General features: G+C 38.1%; 1 protein-coding gene across 1 annotated transcript; it reads left to right on the forward strand.

The window, feature by feature from the left end:
* Nucleotides 1-99: 99 nt before the first annotated feature.
* On the forward strand, nucleotides 100-18,705 carry mttp (microsomal triglyceride transfer protein). The gene is made up of 18 exons (XM_084931430.1): nucleotides 100-5,431; nucleotides 6,671-6,858; nucleotides 7,029-7,172; nucleotides 9,542-9,649; nucleotides 9,738-9,854; nucleotides 9,952-10,091; nucleotides 10,173-10,323; nucleotides 10,977-11,134; nucleotides 11,257-11,425; nucleotides 11,617-11,724; nucleotides 11,876-12,088; nucleotides 12,168-12,379; nucleotides 12,490-12,587; nucleotides 12,743-12,864; nucleotides 12,949-13,176; nucleotides 14,313-14,437; nucleotides 17,378-17,548; nucleotides 17,631-18,705. Exons 1-18 carry the CDS (start codon nucleotides 5,371-5,373, stop codon nucleotides 17,776-17,778), a joined length of 2,661 nt encoding a protein of 886 aa, XP_084787556.1. The 5' UTR covers nucleotides 100-5,370; the 3' UTR covers nucleotides 17,779-18,705.
* The last annotated feature ends 1,755 nt before the right edge of the window (nucleotides 18,706-20,460 follow it).

Below are 20,460 nucleotides of genomic sequence, written 5' to 3' on the forward strand. Positions count from 1 at the left end.
ATACTTTGTCTGGATAATATGTTACACTGATACCACACTTACCTCAGACTAAAATTAATGGTAGCGCTGCAGAGGAATTGTACTCCAGTGTGACTGGGTGAATGACAACTCACTACCTCCATCTTGTGTTTAAAACAAAATATATGTTGGACCTTTTTTCACTGTAACCCTCCAACTGGTCTCCAGCTGTGGGTATCACATATTTTTAGGTTTAATTTGCGTACGGTTTTCATATACTGAAACTAAAGGCGTGGTACACTCAAGCAATAATAATAATATTAAAACATATGCTGGGGTCGACAACCCCAGGATTAAAGGATTAGCTCCTTTAATTCTTTGTGGCACAGAATCAGTAAGGTGTTCAGGTCCTCAGAGGTTTTAGTCCATATTAACATGATAACATCACACAGTTGATGCAGATTTGTCAGCTGTATACATGATGTAAAGTTCCTGTCCCACCACCTTCCAAAGGTACTCTTTCGGATTGAACTCTGTTGACTATGAAGGCCGTTTGAGTACAGTGAACTCATTGTCATGTTCAGCAAACCAGTTTGAGATGACCTGAGCTTTGTGATAATGTGTGTTATCTTGCTGGAAGAGCCATCAGAAGATGGGAACAATGTGGTCATAAAGAGATGGACATGGTCAGCAACAACACTCAGGTAGGCTGTGGGGTTTAAAATATATTTCGCTGATACTAAAAGGCCAAACGTGTGTCAAGAAATTCTGATCCGAATCTTACAGTAGAAATCAAAACTGCTTTTTAACTCATCTGTTGTTCAATTTTGGTGAATCTGTGAATTATAGCCTCAGTTTTCTGATGTTTGCTGACAGGAGTGGCACCTGGTGTGGTCTTCTGCTGCAGTAGCTGCTTCAAGATTTAAAAGGTTATGTGTTCAGAGATGTTCTTCTGCAGACCTTGGTTGCAACAAGTGGTTATTTGAGCTACTGTTACCTTCCTATCAGCTAAAAGCAGTTGGGTCATTCTCCTCCAACAAGGCATCTTCACGCAGAGAACTGCCGCTCATTTTCTCGGTTTCAGACCATTCTCTGTAAACTCCTAGAGATGGTTGTGTAGAGAAATTTCAGTATATCAACAGTTTCTGAAATACTCATATCAGCCTGTCTGACACCATCAACCATGCCACGTTCAGAATCACTTAAATCGCTTTTTTGTCTCCATTCTGATGATGTTGAAGCTTAAAAAAATGCATCATAAAGTACTAAAATGTTGCTGTAGCTTCAGCCTCGTTAGAATATTGATCTTTTTCACACAGCTTTGAAGTAGGTGAAGTCGTGCCAGAAATTTAACTTTTGGTTCCCGATTCTGATGCTCGGTTTGAACTTCAGCAGGTCATCTTGACCAATGTCAACGTGCCTAACGAGAAGCTGAAAAGGGGTGCCTAATAAGGTAGCTGGTGAGTATGACAACACAGCATGGCAAGTTTCAGGCTTTGCTGGAATTAAACAGTTAAGTATTCATCTTTTAAATGACCTTAAAGAAAATTTGAGTTCATGGTAGATCAGATCCTTTCGGTGTTTTAGCTCAGTCAGTTCAACATGTAGTTGAAACTATTGATTATGTCCCGTAATCCATTAAGGCAACACATGGAGGTAACAACATACGATTTAAAATTCTATTTAAAGTTTGATTTTGGATAATATCTGAAAAATAAAGTTTAACTATGAGATATGGATTTTAAAAATAAAAGTTTTGGATCCTGTAACACTTGTTGGATGTAACTTGATTTAACTTTCATATAAAGTACACATACATTCCAATGTGGCTTAGCTGCTGCCATTGTTGTTCACTAGCCAGCAATCACCAGTACATTATGTGTTCTCAGTTGTGCTTCTCAGTAATTATTTATGATTACATTTTAGCTATTACAAATGCTAAAATTAGGTGTGTATTCAGATATGATGTTAGCCTTCAGATGAGTTAGTGAGAGCAATGGTACATGTGTTAATTAGATTAGAACCACACACACATATACTTATTTTTCTATCAACATATCGCAGATAACCAGCATGCAGTATCTGTTTTCTGAGTTATCAGGAACTGACCTTTGGCATACATTGGGTGTTATCTGCCTCAGTGTGAGTTTTGATCCTTTTCAGGCTGTAAAGAGAAAAAAAGGTTGACACGTGCCCACTAATCAGTTAATAGTAATCAGTTTTCCTCTCAAACGTGTCCACTCTTCTGTACTTTGATTATGAGTGCCAATCTAATGGGATTGTTTGGAGTTTGTTTCTTGTTTTTTTTAAATCCAGATTTCCAAGAAGCACACTAAGAAAGCAAATCTCCACCAAGGCAGCTCAGACTCTGGGGAGTATTTACTTTTACTTGAATGTTGTTTGATATTTTAGCTAAATGTTATGTAGGAGTAGGTGATGGAAAAGAGGTACTGATTTGTAAATAACTGGACGTGAATAACTTATATAAAGATTACAGTGTGTTTATTTTGTGAAAGTTTGACCTTATTTGACCTTGAAGAAAAGGTCAGAGCTCCAGAGTAATGTGACATTTAGAATCCCCATATATCGTTCCTATAAGCCTGGAAATTATCACTATAAACAATGGCAGTAAGGAACGTAGCTTTAAATAACTCTGTATCGTATCATCATTTTGACCTTGAAGTAGAGGTCAGATGTCAAATGACATGACAATTTAAATCTTTATATGGTACTTTCTGTATATTGACAATACACACCACACTTGTAGCAATAATACTTTTTATGTTATAAGACTTTTTTGTCAGTTTTCGACCAATAAATCGTTAAACTAATCTTGGTGGATGGAAAAATGCTAAGGCTATAATTCTTCTTCTATGAATAACATAATCGTAACTCCTTTTTGCAGTGTGGGGACACCAGCATCTGCAATTTGTTTGCATGTGAAAGAAGTCACTGAATAATTAAAACTCATGTCTATGTCATAAAAATGCAGCAACTGACAGAAACTATAAACTCCAGCTGTAACAACTATAAATGGAATGGCTGTTTGTTATTAATAAAAATATTTTGCATCAATCAGAGTTTGCATGTTCTCATTTTCTCTGCGTGGGTTCCCTCTGGGTACGCTGCTCCCTACCACAGGGTAAAGACATGCTTGTTAGGTTTACTCTTGATTCTCATACATGTGATTATAAATCTCTGTGTTAGCCCTTGATAGACTGCTGACCTGTTGAAATTGGATGTATTTGAATCCACCAGTTTGCTGGGGCCTTTCTGAGTGGAGTTTACATGTTCTCCCCATCCTAAAACACACACACAAGTTAGGTTAACTGGCAAGTCAAAATTCAGAGGTGTGAATATTAGCATGAAGGGTCTGTCTCTCTGTGCTGTTCCTGCAGTAGACTGGTTACCAGTACAAGGTTTTGCCCTTTCTCTTGCCCTGTAACTGCTGGGATAGCCATCCCCACAACACTGAACTGGATAAGTTGAAGAAAATAGATGGATTCTTATGGCAAGACATCATTTTTTTTCACTTGGAAAACAAGCCAATACATTTAAATAATATGTAGGTTTAAATTTTAACAATGAATATGTATGCAATATTAAGATATATTAAGACATTAGTAAAATCTGTGTCTCAAAGAGCCACCCTATTTGGTCTTGTTATTGTAATTTTTTCTGCTTTATCTGAGGTATCCAAACTCATTTTTTTTGTTCTGTACCTGTGTTTGTACCCTTACTTTTAGTCAGTATGCCACAGGCCATAACACACATCCTTCTCTCTTATCTGCAGATAATCTGTGACAGATGTTGAGTCCACCAGAAAAGCATAACAGCTTTTTTGGCTGCTGACTATAGTTCGCAGTATTTACTTTCCAGTTGTTGGAGTTTGTTATCAGTAAATTATGAAATAAAAAGAGGTCGTTTTTAAATCTAATTTTATAGAAATCATACATCATACTGATCATTATCACCATCATCCCCACTGCTACACTGGAACTGCTGCATCCAGCGTTGATGCATCAGGATTCACTTGTTTACTTGAAAATAGCCATGAGATATTTTATTATTACTGGTTAAAAAAATACATTTTTGGGCTCATCTCAGTAAGGCTACTTCCAGCTGCTCCCTTATTCACAAGAGGTCACCACAGCAGGTAGCTCTGCATGATTTTATTTTATTTTTTATGAATAAAATAAATATGGGTCACTGTGCACCCACCTCCTGCTGATGTGTGTCTCCAGAATTAAACCTGGAATCTTTGACTTGTGAGCAGATGTGTAAACCACTACCAATGGAGCCACGTGGTAAATGTTATAACAATGGCATGGCTTGTTTCACAGCATGATTTTCTACAAGGACATTTTCCATACTTACATTATCTCTCCACAACAACACATCTGCCTAGCTACAGGGCTAGGACAACAAGGCTGTAAAATTAAAAGAAAAAACCCTTTACAGTCACAAAGTGGCAGATGTGTTTTCATACATGACTAGAAACTTTTTTTTTTAATTCAACCGATATTTTTTGTGTGTGTGTTCAGGCTCTGCTAAGAAACAAACAGCCAAATAAACAGTAAATATCTAAACGGATCTCAGTTGAAACACAGTCTGGCCTACAGGAGCCATTCCAATTGGTAGGTCCATAAACAACAGCGGCTTTCATTAAACAGACTGAGTTTTGCAGCAATTAATGCATCTGCACGAGGGAAACTACACATGTTCAGTTATATATCGCGGTAATAACCCACACACTAAATATTCGGGCCCACAGTAGAAATCTGCGTTTTTACAGCCCACACTGAGATGCTGTAATCTGAGCTACGGGGCTGGTTTCTCCGACAGACTGCCCATTTCCTCCAACCAAGACTCGACGACAAAGTCTCGACTGTTCACTGCAGATGAAATAAGGTGAAAGGTGTTTAACGCGAGGACCTCTCCCTCCCTCTCTCTCTATTAAACTCATTGTCGGGTTCATTCTGATATTTTCGCACTTTTATTTTTAAAGTAACTTTACTCTGTTGATCAGTCGAGGGGAATAACCCGGGGAGCTGAAATAAATCAGACGGCTTGTCTCACTTACTTGATGACTTGAGTCAATCAGATAACCCTGTCTCATTGATTAAGCCCTCGCGCAGACTCAGACGCTGCACCGCCGCATTAAAAAGGGGACACATGGCTGCATCTGTGGATAGCAGATGTTCCTGTCAAACCTGTGCTGCTGAGGTTAATGATTTGCTGGTTATCTCGTACTTAGTACTTGAGCGTGGAGTTTGGAGTCTGCCCTCCGCTCCGATAAAACAAAGCAGAAGAAGCTTGGAGCTGCTTTGCCTTTCCTTTTTTGGCCCTGTGGTGCCACTTCATCCACTGACTGATTTTTAAATTCATCTGGCCGCAGAGAGAGGACGCACAATGCTGACTTTTGTTGTGTTCTTGATTTGTGCAGCCTTATCTGTCTCAGCTTCTGCCAAAGGTGAGTTGATGAGTCTTTCTGAGGGGACTTTGGGGATGTTTAGAGGAAAGCTGTCAGTTATAGCGAAGCCTGATTGAGTTTATTTGGGACTAGAAGATTGGTATCTTGATTTGTAGGAATTGGTCAAAACTCTGGCACTTTGCTGTTTTCTTGAGGCGTTTACAGAAAAGAAATGTTTGTTAGTTACTGATGGGCTTTCTAAGTTGTTTCTTGCTTCTTGCTTCTGAGACACTGAAACTTTCAAAGGCACAAATGAATGAATGCTGGCAGGAAAACAACCACCACATTCAATGTCAGTGGAGTGGCTTCCCATATAGTGCTGTTTGTTGAAATCACCAGCTTATAAGAGGTAAAGGAGACATAACATAAAAGCACGTAACATGTGCCATTTGTAATGATGACTGGCTTCAGATCTCTCTGAAATATCCTTTGAGGTTTCCCAGGGAACAAAAAGATCCACAAACTGATCAAATAGGCTTCAGGGTGCACAGTGACCCATGATGAAATCAAATACTGACACGTCAGTCTGTCTTCCCCTGTGGAGTAATCTCATAAAGGGTGTCACTAATAGAGCCCGGGAGAGAGTTTTATCTTCTCTCACTTGGAGCACACCCAGTTAAATGACCGCTGATTGAATCACAACAGCTCTACAAACGTACCCACTATGCAGTTTGTCCATTTATAACAGGGAATTTGTTGCAAAATATATGTTTTTAATATGAACATGTTACTTTGATATAACTGGCAGTGTATGCGGCACCCCAGTTCATCTCAGCATTGCTCTGAAGTTAAATTAAAAGCTCTAAATTTTCAAATCTGCACATCACTTCCTCTAAGTGTTTTAATAATCAGTCTGAAAGCATTTATTTGATGGCATTTAAAATTTTCTACTAAGCAAAAACTTTTCAAATGAAATAAATGACCAAATTATGTCTTAAACTTTCTACAAACCTGAGCTGTTGTGTTATTGATGTGATTTTCTGAGAAACACTATCAGCTTATCAGCAACTATTCCTCAAATGTAAGAATTTGGAGCCTCAATGATTTAACTACACACAGCTTTATTCTCTTAAAAATGACAAACACTTGATTTTTGAAGTGGTGGATTACTATTTCACTCTCATGATAATAATAGTAATCATAATCATAATAATGATGCATTGTCTGAGCTAATAGTCTTTTCATAGATGATTGTAACCCAATGTTTGTTCACAAGCTGTGCTTCCTGTGTTTCTTCAGGTGCTGCTGCTGGACCCCGGCTGAACAACAACCAGCTGTACAAATTCAGCTACACCACTGAGGTTCTGGTAGACAGAGCCAGGGGGTCAAAAGAGGGCAGTGCTGGCTACAAGATCTCAAGTGATGTGAACGTTAATCTGGTTTGGAGAGATCAGAGCAACAAGGATGACCAGCTGATTCAACTGGCGGTATGTGGACCCGAATCTATGCTGAGAGAGGACATGATGAGATTATATCGTACATTAATTTAATGTTAACTCCAAATTCATTTGAATGAAAAGTCTTACTCAAGCTAGCTTGTGATAGAAAAAGAAGAAAAGAAGCTTTTTGTTATAATTAATCAATCTCTCTTTAACAGATCTCAAATTTGAGGATAGAGCCTGTGTCGCCCAGATCAGAGAAAAAGAACATCCTACATGGATCCACAACCGAAAGTATTTTGGGAAAAAATAAACTAGCAGCTCTAACAAAGCCTTTCTTGGTGCATCTAAAAAATGGAAAGGTAAGAAAACCACTGTTGTACCTTCAAAGGAATCTCTGACCTAATGTAATTGTCAGCATTTTCGGAATGACAATCATTATTTTCTTCTTCTCTTTTAAATGGAAGGCATGCTGATATAGGTAGTGATAGAAAGTCAGTACTGTCCTTTCAGAACTCACAGCACTGTTGCTGTCATCAGAGAGTTAATGAGTGTACTTTCATTATACTGAAGTGATGATGCTGGCAGCGGAAATACCAGACAGATGTGTGCATGCATGTGCAAAGGTCAGCTGGTTCAAAGGGTCAATAAATGAATGAATGAATGATGGAGTCTGACTAAAAGAGGGACTTTGGGCTTAAAACTTTAATAATTATTTAATAATTATTTAATAATTAAATATAATAATTATTATATGGTTGGTTTCAAAGATTTATACTTTAGACGAGCATGAAGCGTGATGAGACTGGTTGAACTTTCATGTTGGCAGTTAGTTAAAACAAATCTAATAGGACTTTGTAACCAGTTTTCATTCAATAATTGTCACATTTAACAATGTATTAAAAATGTATACATTGCAATGCAATACAGTATAATACAAAGACCTGCAATAACTTGTTTGAAGCAGTGTGTTCTACAGATAAGAGCACAACCTGCAAAAAAAGGGTTGAAAGTTAAATAAATGTCATTGAAATAAATTATACAAAATATATAAAAACTGCTCATCTAGAAAATCCTGACTAGATAGAAAAATAGAAAAGCTAGACGATAATATAATTAAAAAATGATTTTTGTGGGGGTTTTTTTTCTATTTTTCAAATGTTTTGAATTTTGATTTGTTTTTAACACATTTTTGTGAAAACTGAGACAATCAAAAATATAAAATTTGCAGAGAAAACAAAACAAAACGTTTTTTTTAATGTAACTATCTGGCATAATTATATTTGCTCTTTCCAATATGTTTTATATCTTTTTAAAATTTTTAACTTTTACATTTTAAATTTTAATATTTTAAAATATGTTCATATTTATTTTTGGTTTTTTTTGCTGATAATAATTTTTAACAATTCTTTTAACTTTTCATATATTTGAACATATTTGTAATAATTTATTTTTTAAATTCTAGTATTTTTGCATTTTTCATCTTGAAAATAATTACACTATTAACACATTAAAACCTTTTGAAGGAAAAAAGTGATGCAGTTATTTCTCACACCCAGTGTGTGGTGCAATCAGTGAAGAGTTTTTTGTGTGTTGTTCATACTGGTTTCAGACATCGCCTTCACTGGTAGATATGGATGCCACACTTCATCCAAACATATTTAAATTTGTGTCTTGTACTGATCTGTAACTTCTGTAACAGGATTCAAGAAAGTCTCACACATTTAAGCTAAAATATCATCTTAGCTCCAGTTTGGAGAAAAGTTTTGAGTGTATGTGAAATACGATAGAAGAGTGTCTCCCTTGGTGTTGTTAGTTTATTTTTACCGATGGCAAGCTGTGGCAGGAAAAATACACAGAGTAGCAGTGGAGCGTCTATTTATGGTGGTCCTATCTGATATTGTGGTTGGGGGCCACGAATAAATTACATACTGTAAAGGAGACACTGTAGGGTGATGTAACTGGCTGATCCCTAAACTCATGACTGAGAGTCAAAGTCCATTATTGAGCCAAACTGAAGCCTCATTGGAGAAATTTGTGGTGTGATAAATTTAAATATGTGGTCAGTCTGATCTGAATCATTTCAAGTCTGTTTACCAAAAAGCCTGAGAGTGATACAGCCGCGTGATTCACAATATATCTGAGAGCACCATTTGCCATGTGTTGCATGTGTCTACAACATCAATAATACATTTGAGGTGATTTAAAAACACCCTGGATCTCTCAGTGTGCTCCTCAAAGAACTGACATGTTTCTTTTTCAATTGTTTCAACATACTCAACTCTTAAGTAACTTCCAGACTTCTAGTATGTTTTTTTGTGTTGAAAGTAGAAGTGTGATGTGTTATATATTTTAAACTAGAATGATTTGAAAATATATTATACCATTGCATTATACTATTTCTCCTTCCGGTCTTTTAAATATTTTATGTGCTAATGCTAAAGTCATTCTAAGTTTTTAACATTTTTTATCTGCACTTCAAAGAACAGCGCTAATGCCTGCACGTAATGCAAATAGTCCCTGATGTCATAACTATGCACACATGTTTCTGTACACGAGTGCGCAAAGGAAAACTGACACCTGTAAAGCCATTGTCAGTTGCAGCATGCACAAAACGGAAGGTTGTTTGCCTCAGTTGCTATTTTAACTGCTGGTGCAGTTTGATATGCATTGTTTGAGAGCATAAAATTCTGCTCTGACATGTTGCTTTCTTTTTACATCTACACTGTAGGCAAAAGCATTTTATTCCTACCGGTCAGAACCTGCAACAGTCAAGAATCTAAAACGAGGCCTGGCCAGCTTGCTGCAAGTGCAGCTCAGTGCTGGGAAGGTTGTAGAGGTTAGTGAAAACTAATCATCATTTCACAATCATTTTTAACATACATCCATGTATGTTACTAATAAAAACAAGCTGTCTGTTTAAACAGAATGATGTGTCTGGGAGGTGTACTGTTGAGTACAAGGCAGTAAAAGGTCAAGTAACAAGAACCAAGAATCTAGAGACATGTAAGACAGAAGAGACTGGATTTACCACTCGCAGTAAGGTCAGTCAACATCCAGAACAACTCCAACTCTAACCATACTAAACACTAACTTTTGCAAGCTGATTTCTGAAGTATTTCTGAATCCCGCCCCCTCCAGGTCCTGGGTGTGAGTAGGAAGTCCAGTTCTGTTACAGTGTTCACACTTGAAAATGGTTTCATCCGCTCAGCTGAGGCTGAAGAAACACACTCCCTGGATGTTAATGCTCGCAGATCTGTTGCAGCTAAAGTCTTGTCCAGGTAAGTACCCTGACTGGGAATTCATCTGAGATTCCATGTTTTATAACTGCACACTTCAAATTGTACTTCCTTCTATCCTAGGCAAAGCCTGAAATTGGTTGGTACAGAGGCAGGACCACTGGAGGCTGCCGGGAAAGATGCTGCTGCAGTTGTCAAGTCAATAGATGCCAAACTGGCAGCTGTTGGTATTGTGGCTGAGAAGGTCAAATCTGAGTGCAAAGGCTGCCCATCGGTGAGTAACTGTTTACTTACAAATCTTCGCTGTCACACAGCTTTGTTCTCATGGATGCTATAGTTGATGATGGCTGCTCCTCCCTGACCCTGGTTCTGCCAGAGGTTTCTTCCTGTCAAAAGGCAGTTATTCCTTCCTCTCCCCTTATAAGGGGAGTTGCCTGACTGCTGGGGATCCCTCCCTACTATAGATACTATAGAGATGTGTAGAATGCCTTCAGGCAACTGTTGTTTTGATTTGGTGCAATATACTGTAAATAAAATGTAATTGATCTGAATATTTCACTATCTTTTTTCGTCTCTTTTGTTATGGTATTATCACCCATCTATAGCTAACATAGCTTATCTGGCTCTGAGAATTAATTTGCTATTATGTATTTCTATTCACATAAATAACATGTCTCTTTAAATTTGTATTAACAGGACAGGGAAAGGTCTTGTACTTGTGTTTCCTCTCCAGGAGCACTTTTCATGCATTTAAACCTTGTTCTGAATAGGAAAAGTGGTTTCAAGTTGAGCTGTTCAAGTCATTAAAACAAAATGACTTGTAATAGTACAGTCTTGGTAAACGGATACAGTTTATTTTTGTACTTTGATTACTAAGTGAAGATGATCTGTGTTCTAATCCCCTCTCCCCTGTGTTCTTCCTCTTAGCTTTTTGAACATTGGCAGGCTGAGAAGAAGCAGCTGGAGCCAGAGAGCCTGTCCAAAACCAGGGCTCCTCGGAGCTTCCTGGCCCTCATCCAGACCATTAGGAAGGCGCCCAAGGGCGAGATCCTCAAAGTGCTGAGGAGTGCCAGCAAGACGTCTCTGTAAGTGAGAGCCTTGCTCCATATATATATATATATATATATATATATTTTTTTTTTTTTTCTTTGTATCTTATTTCCTCTTTACTGCTCTGCTCTGTTTAACTTATTTCTGCTGGTATCAGACCTCAGGTTGTTGATGCTGTAACATCCTCCCAGACCTCTGAATCCCTGGATGCCATGCTTGAATTCCTTAACTTTACTGATGCCAAAGGTTTGGTTCTGCAGGAGAGGTTTCTCTATGCATGTGGCTTTGCTTCACATCCCAATGAGAGAATGCTCCAGGCCCTGCTGGTGAGTTAAAGGAAAGTTTAAGAATTTCTCCCACTTAGAAGGTATCGTAAGAAACTGGTGCCCTCTAGGTAATAAGATAATAATGCAGTATTCACTCCCAGTTGGTTGTAAACAAAGAATAATTTTGCTTAAGGTACCTGCCAGCAGTCAGTGTTTTCAGCAAATTGTTATAAGGAACATTTTCCTTTCAGGATATTTCTAAAGGGAAGATCGGCAGTACAGACATCAAAGAATCTGTGATGATCATTATGGGAGCCCTGGTCCACAAACTGTGTCAGAAAGGAGGCTGCAACTTACCTGTGAGTCATCTAAAGAAGAAGTGACACTGAACAAAGCCCAGCATTTCTTAAGGACTAGAAAGTGTACCCTACATACTGGAATATACTACAAATGCAATAAAAATGACCAACAGTTAACTGATGATTTTTCTGCTTCATGTTTGTCCCTCAGATCGTGGAGCAGGTCAAGAAGATGATATTGAACGCTCCCGACAGCACAACGGTTGAGTCGGAGGTCCAGATGTACCTTTTGGCCCTAAAAAACTCTCTCCTGCCCGAGGCCATTCCTATTTTCACCAAATATGCAGAATCAGAAGTGGGAGCCTACAACACCATTGCCCTCACTGCCCTGCAGAGATACGATGTGAATCTCATGACCAGTGAGGTATGTATCGAATATTACTCTGTGGTTAAATAATTACACACCAAAATACTTTCCTGCCAGCTAATCTTTTTTTTTTTAGGTCAAGCAAACAGTGAACAGGGTTTACCACCAGAATCGCCGCATCTATGAGAAAAATGTGAGAGCCGCCGCTGCTGACGTCATCCTCAGTAGCAACCCCACATACATGGAGGTGAAGAATCTGCTTCTGTCCATCGGAAACTTGCCACATGAAATGAACAAGTACATGCTGTCAAAGATCCAGGACATCCTACGCTTCCAGATGCCTGCCAGGTGTGTTACAGGAAAATAACCTGTCTCTGCATCATAGCTCAAAAGGACTTGACAGTTATATGATGACGATATGTTAAAACTGTTAAATATGTTTCCCATTTTTTTTTCAGCAAAGTGCTAGGGCAAGCTATGAAGGACATGATTTCTTGTAACTATAACCGCTTTGCAAAGGTTGGATCATCATCTGCATTTTCAGGATTCATGGCTCGTAAGTGACAAAAGAATGACATACTTTTTAATTGTGATGAAATATTAAAAGTAAGTCAGCTTAATTAAAGAAAATATCAATCTTTGACTATTTTTGTATGCAAACACAGTTACATGCATACTAACTGAGTACTTCTAATGTCTTGCTCCCTACAGAGTCCCCCGATCTGACCTCCACATACAGTTTGGACATCTTGTATTCAGGCTCTGGGATCCTCAGAAGAAGCAACATGAATATTTTTGGTGCTACTAACGAAGCAATGCTACATGGATTACAGGTAAACTTAAAGAGTTTCATAAAATCACTGAATCCTCAAAAATAGAGCGAATTACTGAAATAAATGGGAACATTTCTCTTCCAGGTGGCAATCGAGGCCCAGGGTCTGGAGACTCTGATTGCTGCCACACCTGATGAGGGGGAGGAAGACCTGGAGTCCTTTGCCGGGATGTCGGCTCTGCTTTTCGACATCCAGCTGCGTCCCGTCACCTTCTTCAAGGGTTACAGTGACCTCATGTCTAAAATGTTCTCCATGACCGGAGACCCCATCAATGTCGTGAAGGGTCTCATCCTGCTCTCGGATCATTCTGAGGTAAGATCCCAATCACAGTTATCAGCTGTTCTCAGAAGCCTTTCCACTCCTTCAAAAACAGTGTCAGATTTGCAGATTGTAGTTCACTCTGTTCAAGGAAAAGCAGCACACACTTAAAAACATACACGTGTACACTCTGTGTGAAGTCAGACGTGCCGTCATTGTTGCTACATCACGTTGCCACGTGGATGACTAAGAGTGCAATAAGCAGACTTTGACACTGGAGACGGAGGCTGAAGAGGCTTAACGCTGAAGTCAAACTTAGCGTAAATGTCAAGAAAGCATAGAGGAGGCAGGGCAGAAAAAGCTCACATGAGTCATGCTGGGCAACACACGTCTTTTTCACTTGGTCAGATGCAACGAGTATGTGTAGAGGAACGGGTCACACTTAATAACTCCAGCTGTCGAGGTGAATGACGCAAGTGTGAGTAGGGTCTAAATGTGTGAAGCTGAAACAAGGATGAGGTATTGTGAAACAGGTGCTATTTTAAAAACAGTGCTTTTTTAAATTTTACTTTCATATGATGATACTCTATCCCTTTTGTATTGGCTTTTCGGTGGAAATACATGGAATCGGTTCTGACTTCAGTGTATCCATAGAAAAGGGTTACTTCCTGTCTGTGACTGTGACAAGCTCATTAGTTCCTACAAAAGCAGATTTAAATCTAGAATATTTCTGTGTATACAAAAGCTAAGTTGATCATTGTTATTTTCTATTTTGGACTGAATTCAGACATTGATCATTTTATTTTTTGTCAGCTTGTGAGTATTTATGTTGTCGACTTAATAAACTATTGTTAGTTTGGGTAGTAGAAGTGATTCATTCTCATTCATGACTGATATATAATTCAGTTATATAATTATACGTTTGTCAGAGTGTGATGAAGACCTAGAGTTAATATGGTCTGGTGTATTTTTTCTCATTTTCTGGCCTAATATACACAAAGAATAAATGTGATATGAAGTTTAAACTAGAAAAGAAGTTTCTTGTTTTCCTAGGGTTAATTTCCACATGCTTACAGCACTTAATATCTAGAAAGACTCACATTTCTTTCTTTCTTTTTCTTTTTTTGAAAACTATCTTAATTTCAATTAAGCATCCATTGTGGGATTTCTTCTTATTTGCTGTCTTTCAGGTCATCCAGCTCCAGTCTGGTCTGAAGGCAAGTGCGGAGTTTCAAGGAGGTCTCGCCATTGACATTTCTGGAGGCATGGAGATCAGTCTGTGGTACAGAGAGTCTAAGACCAGTGTCAACAACAGGTACATCCCTAAAACATTGAAATAAACAACTTTTACCATAAAACAGCGTACAACACAGTGCAAAAAGCCTTTTGATAGACAGACAGTTCTTAGAAAACACTCTCTGCGACTGAATGTCGATTCTAAACCACATCACTCCACTGCAAATAGATTTCTGTTGATGTTGGATTTACGTGAACTTTAGACAGTCTATAAGTGTTGTCTGATTCATTTGTTCCATCTGTACTTTGGATTTGCTCCAGTATTGTGCTTCACTCCTGTCTCACTGGTAGAGTTGTGTGGCTATGACATCAGGTCTGTCTGGTTCTCTATTTTAAAAACATTACAGTCAATGCACAACAGTAACTCGATATCAGTTAGCTGTCGGCATCCGGTGATGAAAGAGTAATGCTACAGATTTTTAATATTCATATGTGGTTTGATGGACTGCACATCAGTGCTCATGTCCTGCATCTAGAATGTTTAAACTCGAGTCCCAGAGCAGGTTAATTAATTAATCAAGTGATTAAAGAGAAGCTTCAGAATGATTCACTGTGATGATGATGTTAGAAACAATGCCTTGGTTTGTAGACCATTGTTTGGAGGGGTGTTCGCAACTTGAAGTTGGACTTCAGGACTGTTTGTGTGCAGGGGAATGGCAGAGGCAGGTGAATGGATCAGCATAGCTGTACCTCTTCCACTCTGATAATAGAGTGGCAGACTATCTATAGAAGCAGAACAAACCACATTGGTATCTCACCATGTCTACATGAGCAAAGTTTTGACTATTTAGTGCTCAGGCATTAGGGTAGACATTGGGATTGGGCTTATGTATGTACCTTTCCCTCTGTGAGTGTCTTCTTAACTGAAACTTGCTTGACTTCTGTTCACTTTATCCTCATTCATGTGATAAACCCCACCAAGAAGTAGGCTTATACTGGTGGTATCACCATTACGTTGATAGCATATTAGAAGGAGAAGCAGATTATAGTCAGTGGTGGTTCTATAGTCTGTTCACAGGGTTCACCTCCAACAAGCATTCATCACCACTGTGTTATAAATAATCTGACATGAAGAAAACAATTCTTACTTGACTGTGACGTGTCATGGCCAACAGAGGAGGCAAATGTAACGAACTTGTGTCAAAGTAGACAAAAGAAAATATTGAGATGCTAGTTATGTAATAAAAGCACCTCTGCCAAACAGTAAATGATAGACTAGACAGCTTTTAGTTATTTAGCATTATATTTAATTATCAGCTACACTCACCAAGTTTTGCTATTTTTTCATTCTCAGAAGGTTAACTGCTTTTTTTTTTACTGAGTGGCTTTCCTCACTGTCATTAGGTTTGTTTAAACAGAATCATGCACTGTAGTGGGAGGGAGTGGAGTCAGGTGGGGGCCCCAGTAAATTAGGTCAGCTCTCTCCTACTGTCACTGCAAACTTTGCACATTGCAACTACTGTGGTTTAAAGTTTGCCATTCCATGTAGTGAGGCACCAAGAGTTTTCCTGCCCTGTCTTATGACACTGAAATTTTATGTTGCAAAATGTATTTTTTTTCTTTCTTTTTCTACAAGGAAAATATTTTCCGATGCAGAGAAGAGGTTTACACAGAAATCATTGCACATGCACTACCAGTAAGAAGTTTGGACACATGTTCTCATTTAATGGTTTTTCTTTATTTTCATGACTATTTACATTGTAGATTCTCACTGAAGGCATCAAATCTATGAATGAACACATATGAAATTATGTAGTAAACAAAAAAAAAGTGAAATAACTCAAAACACGTTTTATTTTTTAAATTCTTCAAAATAGCCGCCCTTTGATTTGATTACTGCTTTGCACATCATCCCAAACCATCTTGACTGAGTTAAGGTCAGGTGACTGTGGAGGACAGAACATCTGGTGCAGCACTCCATCACTCTCCTTCTTGGTCAAATAGCCCTTACACAGCCTGGAGGTGTGTTTGGCATCATTGTCCTTTTGAAAAATAAATGATGGTCCAACTAAGTGCAAACCGGATGGCATGTCGCTGCAGGATGCTGTGGTAGCCATGCTGATTCAGTGTGCCTTCAATTTTGAATAAATCCCCAACAATGTCACCAGCAAAGCACCCCTACACCATCACACCTCCTCCTCTATGCTTCATGGTGGGAACCTTATATCTAGAGACGATCCGTTCACCTTTTCTGCATCGCACAAATACTCACCAGACCAAAGCACAGATTTCAAACGGTCTAATGTCCATTCCTTGTGTTTCTTGGCCCAAACAAATCTGTTCTACTTGTTGCTTTTCTTTAGTAGTGGTTTCTTAACAGCTATTTGATCATAAAACCCTGACTCCTCTGAACAGCTGATGTAAAGATGGGGTGCAGTGACTGCGCCTGAGGACACATTCAAAGTTTTGGCAATTTTCTGGACTGACTGACCTTCAGTTCTTAAAGTAATGATGGACTGTCATTTCTCTTTACTTAGCTGAATGGTTCTTGCCATAATATGAATTCTAAAAGTTGTCAAATTGGGACAATTAGCTGTATACCAACCTGACTTCTGCACAACACAACTAATTGTCCCAACCCCATTAAGAAGGCAAGAAACTCCACAAATGAACAAGGCACACCTGTGAAGTGAAAACATTTCAGGTGACTACATCCTGAAGCTCACTGAGAGAAGGCCAAGGGTTTGCAGTGCTTTCAACAAAGCAGGGGGTGGCTATTTTCAGGATCTAAAATATTAAACACATATAGAGTTACTTATATTTTTTTCCTTTGCTACATAATTCTATATATCTTGTTTCATATATTTGATGTCTTCAGTATGTATCTACAATGTAGAAAGTAGTAAAAAAGGTGCATCCAAACTTTTGACTGGTAGTGTATTCCAACTTCAGACCTACAAAGCCAAGAGTCCCAGCATTGTCTGTTGAACACATTGTTTTGATTTGGCTGTGTTTTCAGAGCAGCATTAGTAGTCACTGGCAACGTTACTGTGGACATGGACTTTTTAAGAGCGGGTGTGGAGGTCAGCTTTGATACAGAAGCATCACTGGACTTCATCACCACTGTCCAGTTCTCAGAATACCCCTTCCTGGTGTGCCTGCAGATGGACAAATCTACCTTCCCAGTCAGGTACTAAATAAAAAAAAATGTTGCCATCTTTGAATAATCTCTTATATTACTTAACTTTTTATTTGTAATGCTCTTCCTTCAGTGAATACCTGACCAAGTATGAGAGCCTGCCGTCAGGGAAGAGTGTTGTATCTCGCAAAGGCAGAAAGACACTCGTTCCTGGTTCCGAATTCCCTCTTCACCAGGAGAACTCGAACATGTGCAAGAGGGTTTTCGACTCCAACTGGTAGAAAAGAAACCGTCGGTTTTCCACACGCCCAAGTGCTTCACTGCATTCAGGGACAGCAGCCACGACTCTGGTGTGACAAAGCAGGTTGTGAAAAAGCAGTAAAAGACCATAAGAAAAGAAAAGTGGTGCATTTTTTTTATTAACAACACATGCAATGTTTACATTCCTGTGAGTATTTAAGTAATTGTAATTCAAGCGTTTGTTTCCAATCAGGGATCCTTTCTTTGTGTTTTTATGGATTTATTTGAAAATATATTTATGATGGGCACATACAAGATGTATGTTTTATATGATGTGAAATACTCAGCATGAATAGTGCCACTGCAATCTTCTCCAACACAGTTACAGCAAAGAGAAACATGTAAATATCAGACTTCAGAGCGCAGGTTAACTCAGAACACATGTGCTCTTTTCCTGAACCAATTCTTCTTCTTTCTTTCTTTTTTTTTTTAATTAAATGTATTTTAAAGAGGAGTAGTTTATTGTTTTACATCACTGTATAACCCTTGACAAGCTTGAAATCACTTCAGGGTAATGTTCTCAATTAATTCAGTCTTTTACAATCTTGTTGAAGATTTAAGTTGCTCCTACAAAGTTAACAGATTTGTTAGCTTTGTCATTACTTTATGAATTATTAGATGAAAACTGAATCCATAAAAGTGAATCCATTACCATAATTTATTTTTATTTTTTTGTATAGGAATATAATTGGTGTTTGTCTGAAAATGTTTGGGTACAACATGAACTTGATTCCATGTTAAGGAAACAGATTGGTTGACAAAAAGTGTACACTAAAAAAATAAAGTTTTACATGTTAAAGTCGCTATATTTGTCTATTTACCCCATGAAAGCGATTGAATGTATGCATGTACAGTGCTGCGCAAACATTTTAGAGACAAAAATAAACTCAGGATGCTTCTAAAAACTATTTTATGTTTTAATTTTTGTCCTTATGTTCATGGAAAGTAACACAAATAGAAATAAATTAGGACTGTCTTGTGATGTGATTGCACCAATTACAACACCCGACAACATGTTGGTGGATTCCGTTAGGATGCTTTGTTTGAATTTGGCTTTCAATTAGATCTTAATCACACACATGCAAAGTTTTGTGATGGAGTCAAGTTGAAATCACAATCTAAAATAATATTGCAACTTTGTCATAAATTAACCTTAGCTTCCTTGAGTATTTGGCAGGTATGTAGTTCCAGGTATCTTGGAGAACAAGCAGCAGTTAGTGAATTTAAGTAGTCGTCTGTTTCTTTATGCTATCCAATACTGACTCAGAGTTCAAGACGTTAATCTGTATTCAAAATCCAGTGCTCTTTGGGAGCTGTAACATCTGCAGCACTCCCAGTTTTCTGTTTCTGCGGTTGCTTCAGAATAAATGTGGGACTGCTTCATTTCCTCTGTAGGTACTGCGTGATAAATAAAAATCTAACTTACACAAAATATGGCTAAATTTGATAAAGACCCTCAAGTAACATCACCTACTTATATTTTCAGAAAGCCTACATGTTAACACCACTGAGCTTGCATAACAAAAACCGAGCTCAGTATTGACTGTTCTTTAATATTTTGTCTTATTAGTCTCCTCATCATTACAAACATGAAGACAACACTGCCCCATGGCTTGTCATCAAGTTTGCGGCCACCTGATTAAACACACCTTTAGAGTTATGCTACTTTTTAAAAAATCTATTTATATATCTGTTTTTTAAATTAGATAAGCAGAATGAAATTGATTCATAGATGTTAAATGAGGAGGAATGTAGCTATAGTACTGGGCTAGGGCTGTAACGACACTACAATTTAAAACTTGATACTGATACCCAGGAAAATATTTGTAGTTTTAGATACCACAAGGAAATATTTGACTCTAGTAAGAGGCATAATTTTGTTAAAATAAAGATTATAGTAATTCTGGTTCATCTAGATGTATTCAGCCAAAGCCCAATTTATTTCCTGTGCTTCTGGTGACTTGGCACCATGTTTTTATTGCTGATTAGATAGAGTTGGTGAGTATGGAGGCCTGTTTCCACCACTAAAGAAAAAAAAAAAAAAGCATCCATCACTCGAAATTTCGACTTATTTACTCGAAATTTCGACTTATTAACTCAAAAAAGTAACTTGAAATTTCGAGTTAGCGCTGCCAATCAGTAATCTACGTGAATGATGTCATTTCCTTGTTACCCGGAAGCTGAAGCCCTCAGGTATAAATGCTACAACTAAGCTACCGGTATTACATCCAGTCATGAATGCACAGATTGCTTAGTATTTTCAGCGTGGCTTCAAAAATGATGAAATCCCTGTGTTATTAGCGGAATCACATGGCGTTACTATCAGCAAACGTACTCGCGAAAGCGCCAATGTGTTGCGATCCGGTTTTGAGTGCGCGAAAGTGACCTCATTCACGTAGATTACTGATTGGCAGAGCTAACTCGAAATTTCGAGTTATTAACTCGAAATTTTGAGAAAAGTAACTCGAATTTGTGAGTTATATTGCTCCAAATTTCGAGTTATGTTTCTCGAAATTTCGAGTTTTGGATACTTGGTTTTTTTTTGGTTTTTTTAGTGGCGGAAACAGGCTTCCATAGATGAGGGAAGATGCCACTGTTTCTGTGCTGGTGGACTTTGCTCAGCTTCAGTGTGGAACTTTAAAAGAAAAATAAGACTTTTTAGA

This window comes from Perissodus microlepis, chromosome 6 (genome assembly GCF_051167445.1).
Source record: "Perissodus microlepis isolate ML-2025 ecotype Zambia chromosome 6, ASM5116744v1, whole genome shotgun sequence".
In the NCBI taxonomy this organism is placed as follows: Eukaryota; Metazoa; Chordata; class Actinopteri; order Cichliformes; family Cichlidae; genus Perissodus; species Perissodus microlepis.